This window comes from Phanerochaete carnosa (genome assembly GCF_000300595.1).
Source record: "Phanerochaete carnosa HHB-10118-sp unplaced genomic scaffold PHACAscaffold_6, whole genome shotgun sequence".
NCBI classification, from domain to species: domain Eukaryota; kingdom Fungi; phylum Basidiomycota; class Agaricomycetes; order Polyporales; family Phanerochaetaceae; genus Phanerochaete; species Phanerochaete carnosa.
In genome coordinates, this window is record NW_006767633.1 from 1484295 (window position 1) to 1495753 (window position 11459).

At 54.3% G+C, this 11459-nt stretch overlaps 5 protein-coding genes across 5 annotated transcripts; 2 read left to right on the top strand and 3 right to left on the bottom strand.

Annotated features, from left to right (window-relative positions):
* Positions 1-562: 562 nt before the first annotated feature.
* Positions 563-1693, bottom strand: PHACADRAFT_196746 (uncharacterized protein; the record flags this gene model as incomplete). Its single annotated transcript, XM_007396951.1, has 4 exons — positions 563-748; positions 803-929; positions 978-1454; positions 1512-1693. The coding sequence occupies 4 exons, from the start codon at positions 1691-1693 to the stop codon at positions 563-565; spliced, it is 972 nt and encodes a 323-aa protein (XP_007397013.1).
* Positions 1694-2850: 1157 nt separating this feature from the next.
* On the top strand, positions 2851-3732 carry PHACADRAFT_258100 (uncharacterized protein). The gene is made up of 3 exons (XM_007396952.1): positions 2851-2900; positions 2954-3123; positions 3201-3732. The coding sequence occupies exon 3, from the start codon at positions 3469-3471 to the stop codon at positions 3700-3702; it is 234 nt and encodes a 77-aa protein (XP_007397014.1). The 5' UTR covers positions 2851-2900; positions 2954-3123; positions 3201-3468; the 3' UTR covers positions 3703-3732.
* Positions 3733-4017: 285 nt separating this feature from the next.
* On the top strand, positions 4018-6912 carry PHACADRAFT_210127 (uncharacterized protein; the record flags this gene model as incomplete). The annotated part of the gene is made up of 9 exons (XM_007396953.1): positions 4018-4164; positions 4221-4297; positions 4368-4484; positions 4549-5107; positions 5177-5363; positions 5767-5906; positions 5971-6035; positions 6110-6226; positions 6288-6912. The coding sequence occupies 9 exons, from the start codon at positions 4018-4020 to the stop codon at positions 6910-6912; spliced, it is 2034 nt and encodes a 677-aa protein (XP_007397015.1).
* Positions 6913-7186: 274 nt separating this feature from the next.
* Positions 7187-9505, bottom strand: PHACADRAFT_185259 (uncharacterized protein). Its single transcript, XM_007396954.1, has 3 exons — positions 8871-9505; positions 8677-8823; positions 7187-8621 (listed from the first exon to the last, which is right to left on the bottom strand). The coding sequence occupies exons 1-3, from the start codon at positions 9487-9489 to the stop codon at positions 7276-7278; spliced, it is 2112 nt and encodes a 703-aa protein (XP_007397016.1). The 5' UTR covers positions 9490-9505; the 3' UTR covers positions 7187-7275.
* Positions 9506-9802: 297 nt separating this feature from the next.
* On the bottom strand, positions 9803-10463 carry PHACADRAFT_174812 (uncharacterized protein; the record flags this gene model as incomplete). Its single annotated transcript, XM_007396955.1, has 1 exon — positions 9803-10463. Exon 1 carries the CDS (start codon positions 10436-10438, stop codon positions 9803-9805), a length of 636 nt encoding a protein of 211 aa, XP_007397017.1. The 5' UTR covers positions 10439-10463.
* Between the last annotated feature and the right edge of the window lie 996 nt (positions 10464-11459).

Consider the following 11459-nt stretch of genomic DNA (forward strand, 5'->3'; position numbering starts at 1 on the left):
TATGGTATATGTTAGAAGAACATAACTTACACAAGGACGTGTATGGCGTCGACGCGTTGCCCGTTGACTGACACCGCCGACATAGGCTGACGCAGCGCGGTGGTGACGTGGAACGAGGGATGTTCGGGCGCTTGTTACCATCGGCCGTGCCATCATCCGTTAATTTAGGGCAGACATTCCCGTACTTGAGCAAGTGAAGAGTATACCACCTTCGGACAGTACTTCACGCTTCAAGTGTCATGATCAAAATTTTGTATACTATTTAGTTTCATTCACTAATGTTGTAAGCACATGTTTTACATACAAATCTAGTCTATGGCGCGAGAAATTAGCCAGAGTTAGGTGGTGCATATGAGCAGCTGCTAAGTGCTACCAGGCTCTCCTGAGCCTTGCGCATGCACTAAGCGGCAAGCGCAGACGCGGTGGCTGGTGGTAGTAGACGCCCCTGCTACGCAGCAAGACGCTGTTTCCTGATGGAGTAGCGAAATGTCAATCTTCCGTCTTGGGTCAAAGAATGTCTACCGTATGCGAAACGTAAAGAGATCTTCCCTACACAAACCCATCACAAGCCGAAGACTTCCTTCGCATTGATGCCCAGTAGAGTGCCGCTGGTAACAAGCTCGACCATGACCTGGAAGACGTAGAATGCGGTCTTCTCCGCTGGCGTATTGCCTGAACCTGGTGCGGTCGAGATGAGTGACGTTGTGTTGTTTCCCATTATGAAGAGGTGGTATGAGGGAATGATGGTCTAAGGGCAGAATATTCAAACGGACTCTACACTCAGAATCCGAGACAAACATACGAGTATGAGTCCGAGAGCAACAATGAGCATCAACGGAGTTTTGCGAATGCCCGGGAGACGACGTGCCCAGAAGCACATCCCCTGCAAGGCCATAAGGATGGCAAAGCACATGCCGGCGATCGCAAACCTGCCCAGCGTCACTAAGAGGCACTGGCGGGAACCTGGAACGACTTACCTCAGCAGCCGCACTATATTTGCCTTGCTCGCATTTGTCTCGGCCCCGACGTACAGCTGGCTCATGACGAGGCCAGTCAGGACCGGCAACAACGCTTGCAGCCCCAGACCCGTGGAGATGCGCGTGAATATCTTGCGCTTGTGTGCGGCTGCAAGGTCCCCCTCACGTTCAACCAGCTCTGTTTTCGACTCATTAGACGGCACCTCGCGGTATTTGTCTTGCTGCGACGAGTGGTGAAGGAAAGACGTAGATGCCTCGGGGTCGGCGGTCTGAGTAAAGTTCCCGGGTTGTAGCACGATAGGCGCAGGAACGGGTTTGAGCACATCCATAACGAGCGATTTGAGCAGCACGATGAGTTTGCCGTACATCGCGATGTAATTGGCGCTGAAGGTCATCTGCCAGTACGCCGTGAGGTTTTTGCTCAAGTCATCGGAGGGCGTCTTCGCTTGTTTCGCCCGGAGGAGCCAAACCACGACGCTTGTTTCAGAAGTTAGCATCTGATGTGAGTCGTCAGAAGAAGGATGTGTGACATACCGCTCGATGGTGAAAATGAGGGTAGTCACGACGAGCATTGTGCGAGAATGCTCGCGTGCTAGACGCCAGAAACCAAGAAGACACACGGCGGCATACAGCAAGGCGAAGAAAACAGAAGGAGTAAAATCGTTGTCAAAAGGTACGCCGCCGATGGGGGCAGGAAACGAGACAGGTGCCGACATGATGTCGACGGTAGGTTGAGGGGAGGAACGAGATGATGAGGGGCGGCGTTTTGCATTCCTCAGCTTTATATGACCACCTATAATTAACACTTCTCAGAGCTGGCTATCGCGTCAACAGCGTAGGGGGAAAACACCACCACAGTAACGTACGGAGCGAGTTACCGTAGACGCCGTAATGGCCAATGACATAGGCGGCCGCCGCCAATAGAGCATGTCAGCGGGACGGCCAGGGAATAGTGCGTGCGCGATGCTAATCATCCCCTGAGCTGGCTAGCTATTGGGTGCAAATACTGATCAACGGAGGTGGCTGCAAACAGGTAGCTCGCAGCCTACCGGATACCGTGTTGACAGTACTTGGGCTAGTATGAGCGCTATAAACTTGAATGCCTACACAAGCACAGTCGGGTGCTCGTCCCCTGGAGCGAAGGGCAGTGTTAATAGGGCCTACGTGACCTTGCGGGTAGCAGAATACTGTGCCGCTCCGAAGCGATCTGCACGCGGCGGCCCCCCTTCACGCTAGTGACTCATGCTGCTTTACCTCCGGACTGAATACCGGGACGAGTTTAGAGGACCAGCACGTACTTATAGGTTGTTGAAGCGTACAGCAAGCACAGACTCGGATGGATAAAAGACTTCTCCCTGCAAGTCCAAGAGATTTGTTGTTGAGCATACAAGATGAAGAGCGCGAGTAACGAAGCCGGAGGTCGCAACACCGACGCTTACGTAATGAAAGCACCGTGGTATCGCTCTGCCCCGTGCTGCTCCGTACGCGAGCCAGTCAGGGGCGCGAGTGTCGAGGTGGAGTGAAGCCGCGCGCGGGGAAGCCATCGACCCAGGCCAACGCGCGGATGCGGAGGCGATGTAGATCTGCTTCTGCAGGGCCTTCTTCTCCCAGGGCAATTCCCCCTACACCATGTACCGCCCGCGAACAGCCAGGCGCAACCTGAGAAGTGAACCTTCGTCGACCACGTATCGTGCTCGATGCACGCGCCGACGCGCTCGATGCCAATGAGGGCGGCAGGAGCTCAAAGCACGGGCGCGCGTCTTTTATCTTGGCGCCTTCGCTTGTTTGATCGCAACAATCATGCCCGACGGATCACCGAAGAAGAACAAGTCGCCCAGGAAGAAGGTCAGACAGACCAAGACTTCCAACATCGCGACAGACGAGTCGACATGGAGAGCGAGCGCAATCAGGGCAGACAGGACGGTGCGTTTTGTTGCCACCTCGGACCATGCGACTCCATTGACATAGCCCCTCAGATCAGGAAGTCCTCTGCATTGAAATTGTATAGGTTGAAGAAACACGACTTGGCCGAACTTTGATATTATTAGATGCCGGAAGGCCCTCATGCCTATGCACTAATACAATGAACGTGACGTAGAGCGAGAGGCTTGAAGAAACATGGTGGCCCAGAGGCATTTGAAGCCTAGTGCGTGGAGCAAGGCTTTGACATGTCATGCATTGCACTGACCGTCGAACTCTGGATTTGAAAAAACTGAAAGGAAGGTTCTACGCCAAGCCTGGGAACAGATTCAAAACCTTTTCTGAATCCTCTGCATATTCCACTGCTACCGTCCGGGTAGTCTCCCTCGTACCCGCACCTCAGCTCCTGGATCCAGATGACCAATGGGTCCTCACCCCTGGTCTCTTCCGCATCAAACCACAGACCCCAAGGTAGCTATGGCGAACATGTAACGAAGCACTCGACAAAATAGGGCGGTCGGAGTGGGACGTAGAATATCACGGGCTAAATCAGCGCCAGAGAGAGGAGGCTATGAGGGCCGCTCTGACGACCTTCGCCTCGAAGTACCCGCTGCGACCAGACAACCCCCTCTCTTCTTCACCTTCTGTCGATAAGCTTCGAGAGGTCCTTGGTCGTGCACCTGGGGCTGCCGGCGGCAAAGACGTCGAGTACTGGACGGATGGCCTTAGTGGTGAGATCACTTACTACTGGAGCGACCGATACACGGAGCAGCTCTTCCAGGCTCTTGTCGACGTAATTATGTGATTAGCATCGAGGTCATACTCTTCCGAAGTGTTTTTGTATATCTGTATTGAGTGATGCACAGAATGAATGTTTAATATGTTCGGATGAGAGTGCCGACTTCTTACTAGCTAGCTGCACAGTGCACATTCCTCCGACGATGTGATTATCTCTGGTGAATTTTATCCCAGACTGCAAGTGTATGCAGTAAAGCGCACTTTCTTGCAAGTTCAGAACCGCTGTTCAGGTTGGATGGTGGGAATTATTTGCGACAGGAGCGTCTTGCATCATTGACGCTTCTCCTTCTTATGATGCGCCCTCGCTTCTTTGATCGCAACAATGATCACCCTCGTTGAGATGCCCAAGGATTCGCCGAAGAAGAGCACTCCCCGCTCACCCACCAAGTCGCCCAGAAAACTCAAACAAATTGCCGCCGCGACCGACGAGTCGACATGGAGGGCGAGCACAATCGGAGCAGGCACGACGGTGCGCTTGACTACTCCGGTCGGTGCAGGACAACTTCACTGACACTTGCTCCTCAGATCAACAAGTCTTCTGCACTGAGCCTGTATAGGCTGAAGGAGCAAGATTTGGCCGGTCTCCGACGTGAGACATCACAGTAAGTCCAAACTCGAGTTCGATACCCATGTTGCGCCTTTCAGATACTGACGCTTTATACATCCACGCAGAGCAGTCGTGATCATAAATGGCGAGAAGAAACCCAAGCCCATGTTCTTGTACAATGAACGCGACGTAGAGAGGCAGGCTTGGAAGAAGCACGGGGGTCCAGAGGCGTTCGAATCATAGTGCGTGTAGCAAGGCTTTGGCAATTTGTGCATTGCGCTGACCGTCAAGCAATGAACTTCACAGTCTGAACAAGTTGAAAGAGAGGTTCTACGCCAAGCCAGAGAACAGACACAAGTTCTTCTCCGCGCCCTCTGCGTACTCCACTGCTACCGTCGGCATATTCTCCCTTCCGCCCGCCCCTAAACTCCTGGACCCAGACGATGAATGGGTCGTCACGCCCGGTCTCATCAACATCAAACCGCAGTTTCCGAGGTGGCTGTGGCGCGCATGCAATAAGAAGCTTGACAAGATAGGAGACTCAGAGTTCAACTTTGAGTATCACGGGCTTAAGAAGCAGCAGAGGGAGAAGGCCTTGAGAACTGCCCTGGCGACCCTTGTTCCAAAGTATCCGCCGCGACCTGACAGTCTTCTTCCTTCCTCCCCTTCTGTTGACAAGCTTCGAGACGTCCTCAGTCGTACACCCAAGAGCAGTGACGACGAGGACATGGAATCCTGGGAGGACGGTCCCACCGGCGACACTGACTACTACTGGAGCGATAGATACTTGGAGCAGCTCTTCCAGGCTCTGATCGATGTGATTGAAGAACATGGCATCGAAGGCTGGGAGAACGTGCGCTGGGAAGTGCGCGACAAGGCGAGTATTCCCTCGAGCTGCAGGTTTTGTGATACATTAACGGTATTGGTACAATAGTATGCCAGCTGCCTGGATGGCCTTTGCTACAACGACCGGGAAGACGAGTGGCGCGACTCCGCGTTTGCATGGCTTTGCGGATGGCTGCAACACGTACCGAACGCCCTCACGACGCGCAGGTGTGGGTACAGCGAGATTGGTCGACGGTACAACAATATGCTTCCTCGTCTCGCCATTGGCAGAGGTGGTACGTCTGTGGCTTGTCCCGATACATCTGACTGCTGATGAAACCATTCAGTTTTGTAATAAACCAAGTATGCACTTTCGGGAATCTTTGTACAATATATGCAGTGAATGTATCATTTATTATCATGAGAGTGTGGAAGTGCACGCTGCTCATACCGCCAGCTTCGAGGCCTCCTCCGGAATGACAGGCCTCTTCGCCCGTTCTGCTTCCCAGCCCTCCGGTGGACCCTCTTGGCCTTCGTCAGCGGGCACACCAAACATAGCGATGACCCGCCGGAGGTTTGTCTTGGTCGTCGGTTCGCGCACAATACTCCAGTCCCGGCACTCAGTCCCAACACCTGTGTCTTCGTGGCATTCTCGTTTCTTTGATCGTAACAATCACCTGCACACTAACATGCCCAAAGACTCTGTCAAGGAGGCCCGCAAGAAGGTTCTCAAGAAGACTCCTTACTCGCCGCCCAAATCGCCTAGGAAAGCCAGGCGAACTGCCGCCGCGACGGACGAGTCTACATGGAGGGCGAGCAGGGTCAGGATACACAAGAAGGTACACTCAGTCTATGCTGCTGGATGCCGGATGGACTCACTGACACCACTGCATAGCTCAACAGGACTGCTGTTTTGAGGCAGTACAGGCTGAACAAGACTTGGCCAGCATCCCATTTGAGAAGGCAGAGTACGTCCCAGACCCGGTATCATACGCCTCGATCGTTTGTTCAAATGCTGATTTCTCGTTCACCTCGAGTGTAGAACGATCACAGTAATAAATGGCCAGAACGTCATCAAGCCCATGTTCTTATACAACGAACGCGCCGTAGAGAGGCAGGCTTGGAGAAAACACGGTGGTCCAGAGGCATTCGAGGCATAGTACGTGGACAATGCTCAGAAATCCTGCAGATTGCACTGACTGTTGAACAACGGATTCCAGCTTGGACAAGTTGAAAGATAGGTTTCACGCTAAGCCTAAGAACGCAGGCGGGATATTCCCTGCACCTGACGCTTGCTCTACCGATAGCGTTTTCCTGTACTCGTCCCCACGCACCGATAAACTCCTGGACCCGGATGATGAATGGGTTGTCACCCCCGGCCCCCTCCGCATGAAACCGCGATTCCCAGAATGGCTGTGGCATGTATATAACGAAGCGCTCGATAAAGTGGGGGACGAAGACTTCGTCTTTGACCTCAACAGGCGGCGAAGAGAGGAGGCCATGAGAGGCGCTCTGATAACTCTTGTCCCAAAATACCCGTCGCGACCAGATAGTTTGCTCCCTTCCTCACCTTCTGTTGACAGGCTTCGAGAAGTCCTTTATCGTGCACCTAAAGACAATAGCAAAGACATGAGGTCTTGGATGGATGGTTCCACTGGCGATATCATTTACTACTGGAGTGACAGATACACGGAACAGCTTTTTGAAGCTCTTGTGGACGTAATCGAGGAGCACGACATCGAAGGCTGGGAAAGCGCGCGTTGGGAGGTGTACGACAAGGCAAGTGTCTCCCTTGGCTGTAGCTTTCCACGATTGGCTGACGATATCGGTGTTACAGTACGCTAGCCGCTTGGGTGGTATGTCTTACGACAACGACAACGACGAGCGAAAATACCGATGGGACGACTCCGCATTCGCGTGGCTCTGTGGAAGGCTGAAACACGCACCGCACACTCTCTCGACGCGGAGGTGTGAATACAGTAAAATTGGTCGGTATTATAACAGCTTACTTCCCCGTCTCTGCATTGGCGACGGAGGTACGTTTGTTAGCTTACTCTTAAATATTATCTAGTCACTGACGAGACCTTCCAGTCCTGTGACCGGCATCCAGGTCATGCCTTTTCAAGTTTTACTGTTTGATGAACTTTATACAATACAACGAGTGGATGTATTAACTCTTCTCACAAGAATGCAAGAAGCACATACTGCTTATATAATCAACTTCGCAATCTCCTCTGGAATGACAGGGCTTTTCGCCCACTCTGCTTGCCAGCCCTCCGGCGGGCCTTCTTGGCCATCGCGGGCGGGCACACCAAACACGGCGGTAACCCACCAGAGATCCCTGCCCTCCTTCGAGGGTTCGAGCTCTGTGACAAGCATTGGCACCACAGCACGGGGGAACATCAAGCTCGTGTTCGCATCCGTACGTAGCGCCCTGCCCGCCCGCCTCGCGCCAGCAGCAGGCGCGAATTCGTCTGGCGACAGGTCCACGATCCCGCTCACGCCGCTCTTGGAGACAGTCAGCACAGCCGCGCCGACGGCATCACCGCCCTCACTCTCGAGGTATCCGTAGCCTCGTGTCCTGTTCGCCCTCTGTGTGACGAACTCGGAGACATCCGCAACCGCATCGAGGTGCCGCCCGTCCCACCGCTGGCCGTCGGCGGCCCAGCCACCCTCCGCCACCGCCAGCCTGCGGGTGCTCCGGACGCGGTGGACCCTCAAGTGCCAGAGCGGCGATTCGGGGGCCGGCGGCACGAGCCACGTCTCGACTTCGACGCCGGGGTACGGCCGCCAGACACTTCTGAGCAGTTCTTCCCTGCGACCGGTGCTCTTGAACCGTGCGTCGTCGACGCGACGGCGACACCGCCAGCCCTCGTCCTCGAGGTCGATATCTGCGGCACCTGCAGCACCCGCAGCGCCGACGTCGGCATTCTTGCCGCCGAGGACGACATGCTCGAGGTCCCGGAAGGCGAGCACACTGTCCGCGCCGACCTCCTCGAGCCCGGGACCACCCAGGCCGTTTGAGACTGCAACGCTGTACCCGAAGGCGGTAGAATACGCGAACTTGCCGTACTTTGCAGCCGAATTTTTCACGGCGTACGAGCAGCGTTGGCCACTAGACAAGATGTAAGAATGTGCCAGTGCTGCTGAGGACGTCGCGGAGTGCGTGGCAATATGGAAAGGTTTGTGTAAAGATTTGGTGAATGAGCTGAGCAAGTGAAGAGGGTAGGGTTCCTCCTGCGCTGCCCAGAATGGGTGCGATTCTGGGAGAGCGAGGGAGATAAAGGACTTGCAGCACCAGTATGGCGATCCAGGAGAGTTGTAGTTTTCCGTCATCGCCATATTTGGGTAGACGTAGCCGATAGTCAGAGTGCCGTCTACGTTGTATGCACCCGCCTGCTTCGCCCACCAGCGGATGTTCCGTAATTGTAGTCCCTTGACTACACCCCAGGTGAGAGGTGAAGGGAGCTCCAGGTCGGCAAAAGCGCATGCACCCCAGAACGAAGACATGGCGAAGCGGTAGGTGAGCGATCGTCCGAATGGGATAGCTCGACCTGACGTATGCAATGTAACGACAGTTGTCTTCGGACGTATCAATCAAGGACTAACCTTCTGCATCAAAATACCAGACGAAGTCTTTGGCAAAGAGCCTAGCACGCTCTCTGTAATTTTCGCACCGCGTGCGGTCTTCGTTCCACGCAAGTTTGCTGTACACAAGTTGTGCAAATTGGATTGCGAATGAAGAGGAATAGTAATCTGTACCAATTCAGTAGCTTGTTCACAAACGATTACACTTTACACACCAAGTTGAAGGACTCCTTCAGGGCCGTCTCTCGACCATCCGTCTCCGATGTAGAACGTATCAAGGTGCTCCATGTCCGCCTTGAGACGCTCTGACGAGAAGTACGACGACCCCACTCTGCTGAGACCGAGGTTCGAGAACACACGGAACCACAGCCAGTTCGTGTTCGGCATCTTCTTGTCGTTCATCCCGCCGAGCCACCGCTCGAGGTTGCCCTGCCCCCTCTGGCCCATCCGGTCCCAGATCTGCTCCTTCGCGACAGCGAGGCAGAAACCGATGGCGCTGCACTCGACCATACGCTGGTCGCGGTCGCGCATGTCGCCCCAGAACTCATCGTGCTCCGGGTCCGTGCCGCTCTCGAATCCGCGCACCCAGCGTTCCGCGCCCGTGTACGTGCCGCCGCCTGCCAGGAGCGACGCCAGGCCCCAGATGGGGCGCGAGAAGCCCTCGAGATGCGCCGCAGTCTCGTCAAAATGTGTGCCTGTGAAGCCGAGGTGGATGCGTGACCCCCCAGGCGACGTATGCGCTGCGAGAGGGTCGAGGAGCGACGTCAGGAACTGGGCCAAGTCCGTACGGGTCTGCAGGGGGTTCGACGCGAAAGGCGAAGGTGGTGCCCACATCTTGGCAAGAGAGGTGGTAGAACTGTGTCTTCTCTATTGCTCATTGCTGCTATACGTCCTTATGTAGAGGGAACAGAGGTTGTCTTTCCGCCCGGTCCGTCCACGTCCGCGTACATGACCCCTCCATCTTGTTCTTGCTGGCGTCCGGGCCGTGATTCTCCCGTCGTGTGTTTCTGTTCAGATACAAGTGGGAGTAGAAGTAGTAGCAGTGCGATAGGAACAGTAGGGAGAAGAGCCCATTGCCGCGGGCAGTAATCCATTGATGCGCCTGATGCGCCTGATGCATTCAAGAGCCCACGCATTGTTCGCAACCTCATTCACGTTCGAACCACTGGCTACAACAAGAGAAAATATGTATTGCTCTACAGTCATCACAGCGAGAGGGGTGGAATTGTATCCAAATTAAGCGGCGGAAGGAGCTGGGAGTGTCTTCCATCTCGAAATGCGGGCTGATGCTCGCCAGAGATCCAGGCGTCGGTGCACGAGGCCTACAGAACGGGGAAGATGGCGACCGTAAGATGCCCTCGAGACTGTGATTCGTCGACAGACGACACAGAGACCGGTCATACATAGCTGGTGTCAGGAAGTCGGTCCGGTGTTCAACATCGTGGTGGTCAACGTCGGAATGAGCGTACGCGAATAGACGGCTTTCGACGGAGCCTGGCGTCGGTGCGTGGGGACGCTGGAAAGGTGAATAAAGAAGGGACGGCGAGTATGCCGCAGTGATATCGACCGATGTAGAGGGGGATAAGGATACGTGGAAGGAGTTCATAGGAGATGAGAGCGCGAGCTTAGGCAGAGCTGAATTGGGAGATGCATCCTCTGGCGGCTTAGATTCACGCATTGGCAATGTCGCCGCCTTTGACGTAAGAGGAAGGTTAGAAGATGCCAGAGAGCAACGGAGAGGGGGCGAGTAGGACAGAGTGAATGCTGATCGCAAAGACGCCATGCTTAGGTGCGCATGGTCCTAGTGCTGGAGTTAGAAATAAAGGAGCGAAGATGGATGCAAGCAACATACGGTCTGAGAGCAGTCGAACGAAATTGAATTCTCGAAGAGTGGTTGTAGCACCTGGAAACGAGGTTCAACAACCAAGACATCACATGCGGTGATCGAAAGGCCTTACACGCCCAGGATGCCTACATCCCATTGTAAGATCGTCGGCTGCATTGGAACTCTGGCTGTTTTGAATCAGCTTCCCGCACGTCACAACAGACAAGGCAGTTTGAGGAGAATCTGGTGGCGCTTCGTCTAGTAGTGGCGTTGCGGCAACAACGAAAGTATCAAGGTCAGGAGTCTCCTGGCGCTGCAGAAAACAATTTAATTCACATACACACGCGAGAATGATTGGTGTACTGACCCCCTGCAACCTAGTAGTGTATTGGGATCCAGGCATCATAGTCATCGTCAGGACGGCAGGACTTGAACTCGCCTGCAAAGGCGAAAGTGACGTAGAGACAAGAGGGCTGTACGAGGAGACAGGCCGCCTAGTGTTGAGAGTGACCTCTTGACGCATCAGATTCCGAGTCGGAGGTTGATCGCTAGCAATAGACAAGGATTTTTCCAAAGATTGTGATTTGACATCGGAGGTGTCCATATATGCAGAGTTATCGACGCGTTGAGAACATACTGAAGAATCTACAAGTGTACCCAAGGAGTCGTCGCTGACGGGCTCCGGAATGTCGTGTTCACTATTAGAATTCGTGCAATTGGCGCCTGAGTCGTCAGAGGTGATTACAGCAACAGAAGACTCCGGTATAAGATGCGTCGAAGGAATGGAAGGAATGGTAGGATAGCCAGACAAGTTCGAAGGATCATCTGGTGCGGGCGGTAGTCGGGGGAAGCGAACGGTAGATTGGACAAGACCGTCAACATCCATTGCCGAGAACGCAGCAGCAAGAGGACACAAGCGAGCGCAAGCAACGCTTGCAGAGCTCGGGTACGTCTTGAAATAGGAGCCGAGAGGGACGCG

Excerpts from the sequence above, each read along its gene's own strand:
- PHACADRAFT_258100 (XM_007396952.1), top strand. The coding sequence starts at position 3,469 with ATGAGGGCCGCTCTGACGACCTTCGCCTCGAAGTACCCGCTGCGACCA.
- PHACADRAFT_185259 (XM_007396954.1), bottom strand. The coding sequence starts at position 9,489 with ATGTGGGCACCACCTTCGCCTTTCGCGTCGAACCCCCTGCAGACCCGT. Across the intron at positions 8,824-8,870 it reads TGAAGGAGTCCTTCAACTTG|ATTACTATTCCTCTTCATTC; the intron begins GTGTGTAAAGTG and ends GAATTGGTACAG. Across the intron at positions 8,622-8,676 it reads CTGGTATTTTGATGCAGAAG|GTCGAGCTATCCCATTCGGA; the intron begins GTTAGTCCTTGA and ends TGCATACGTCAG.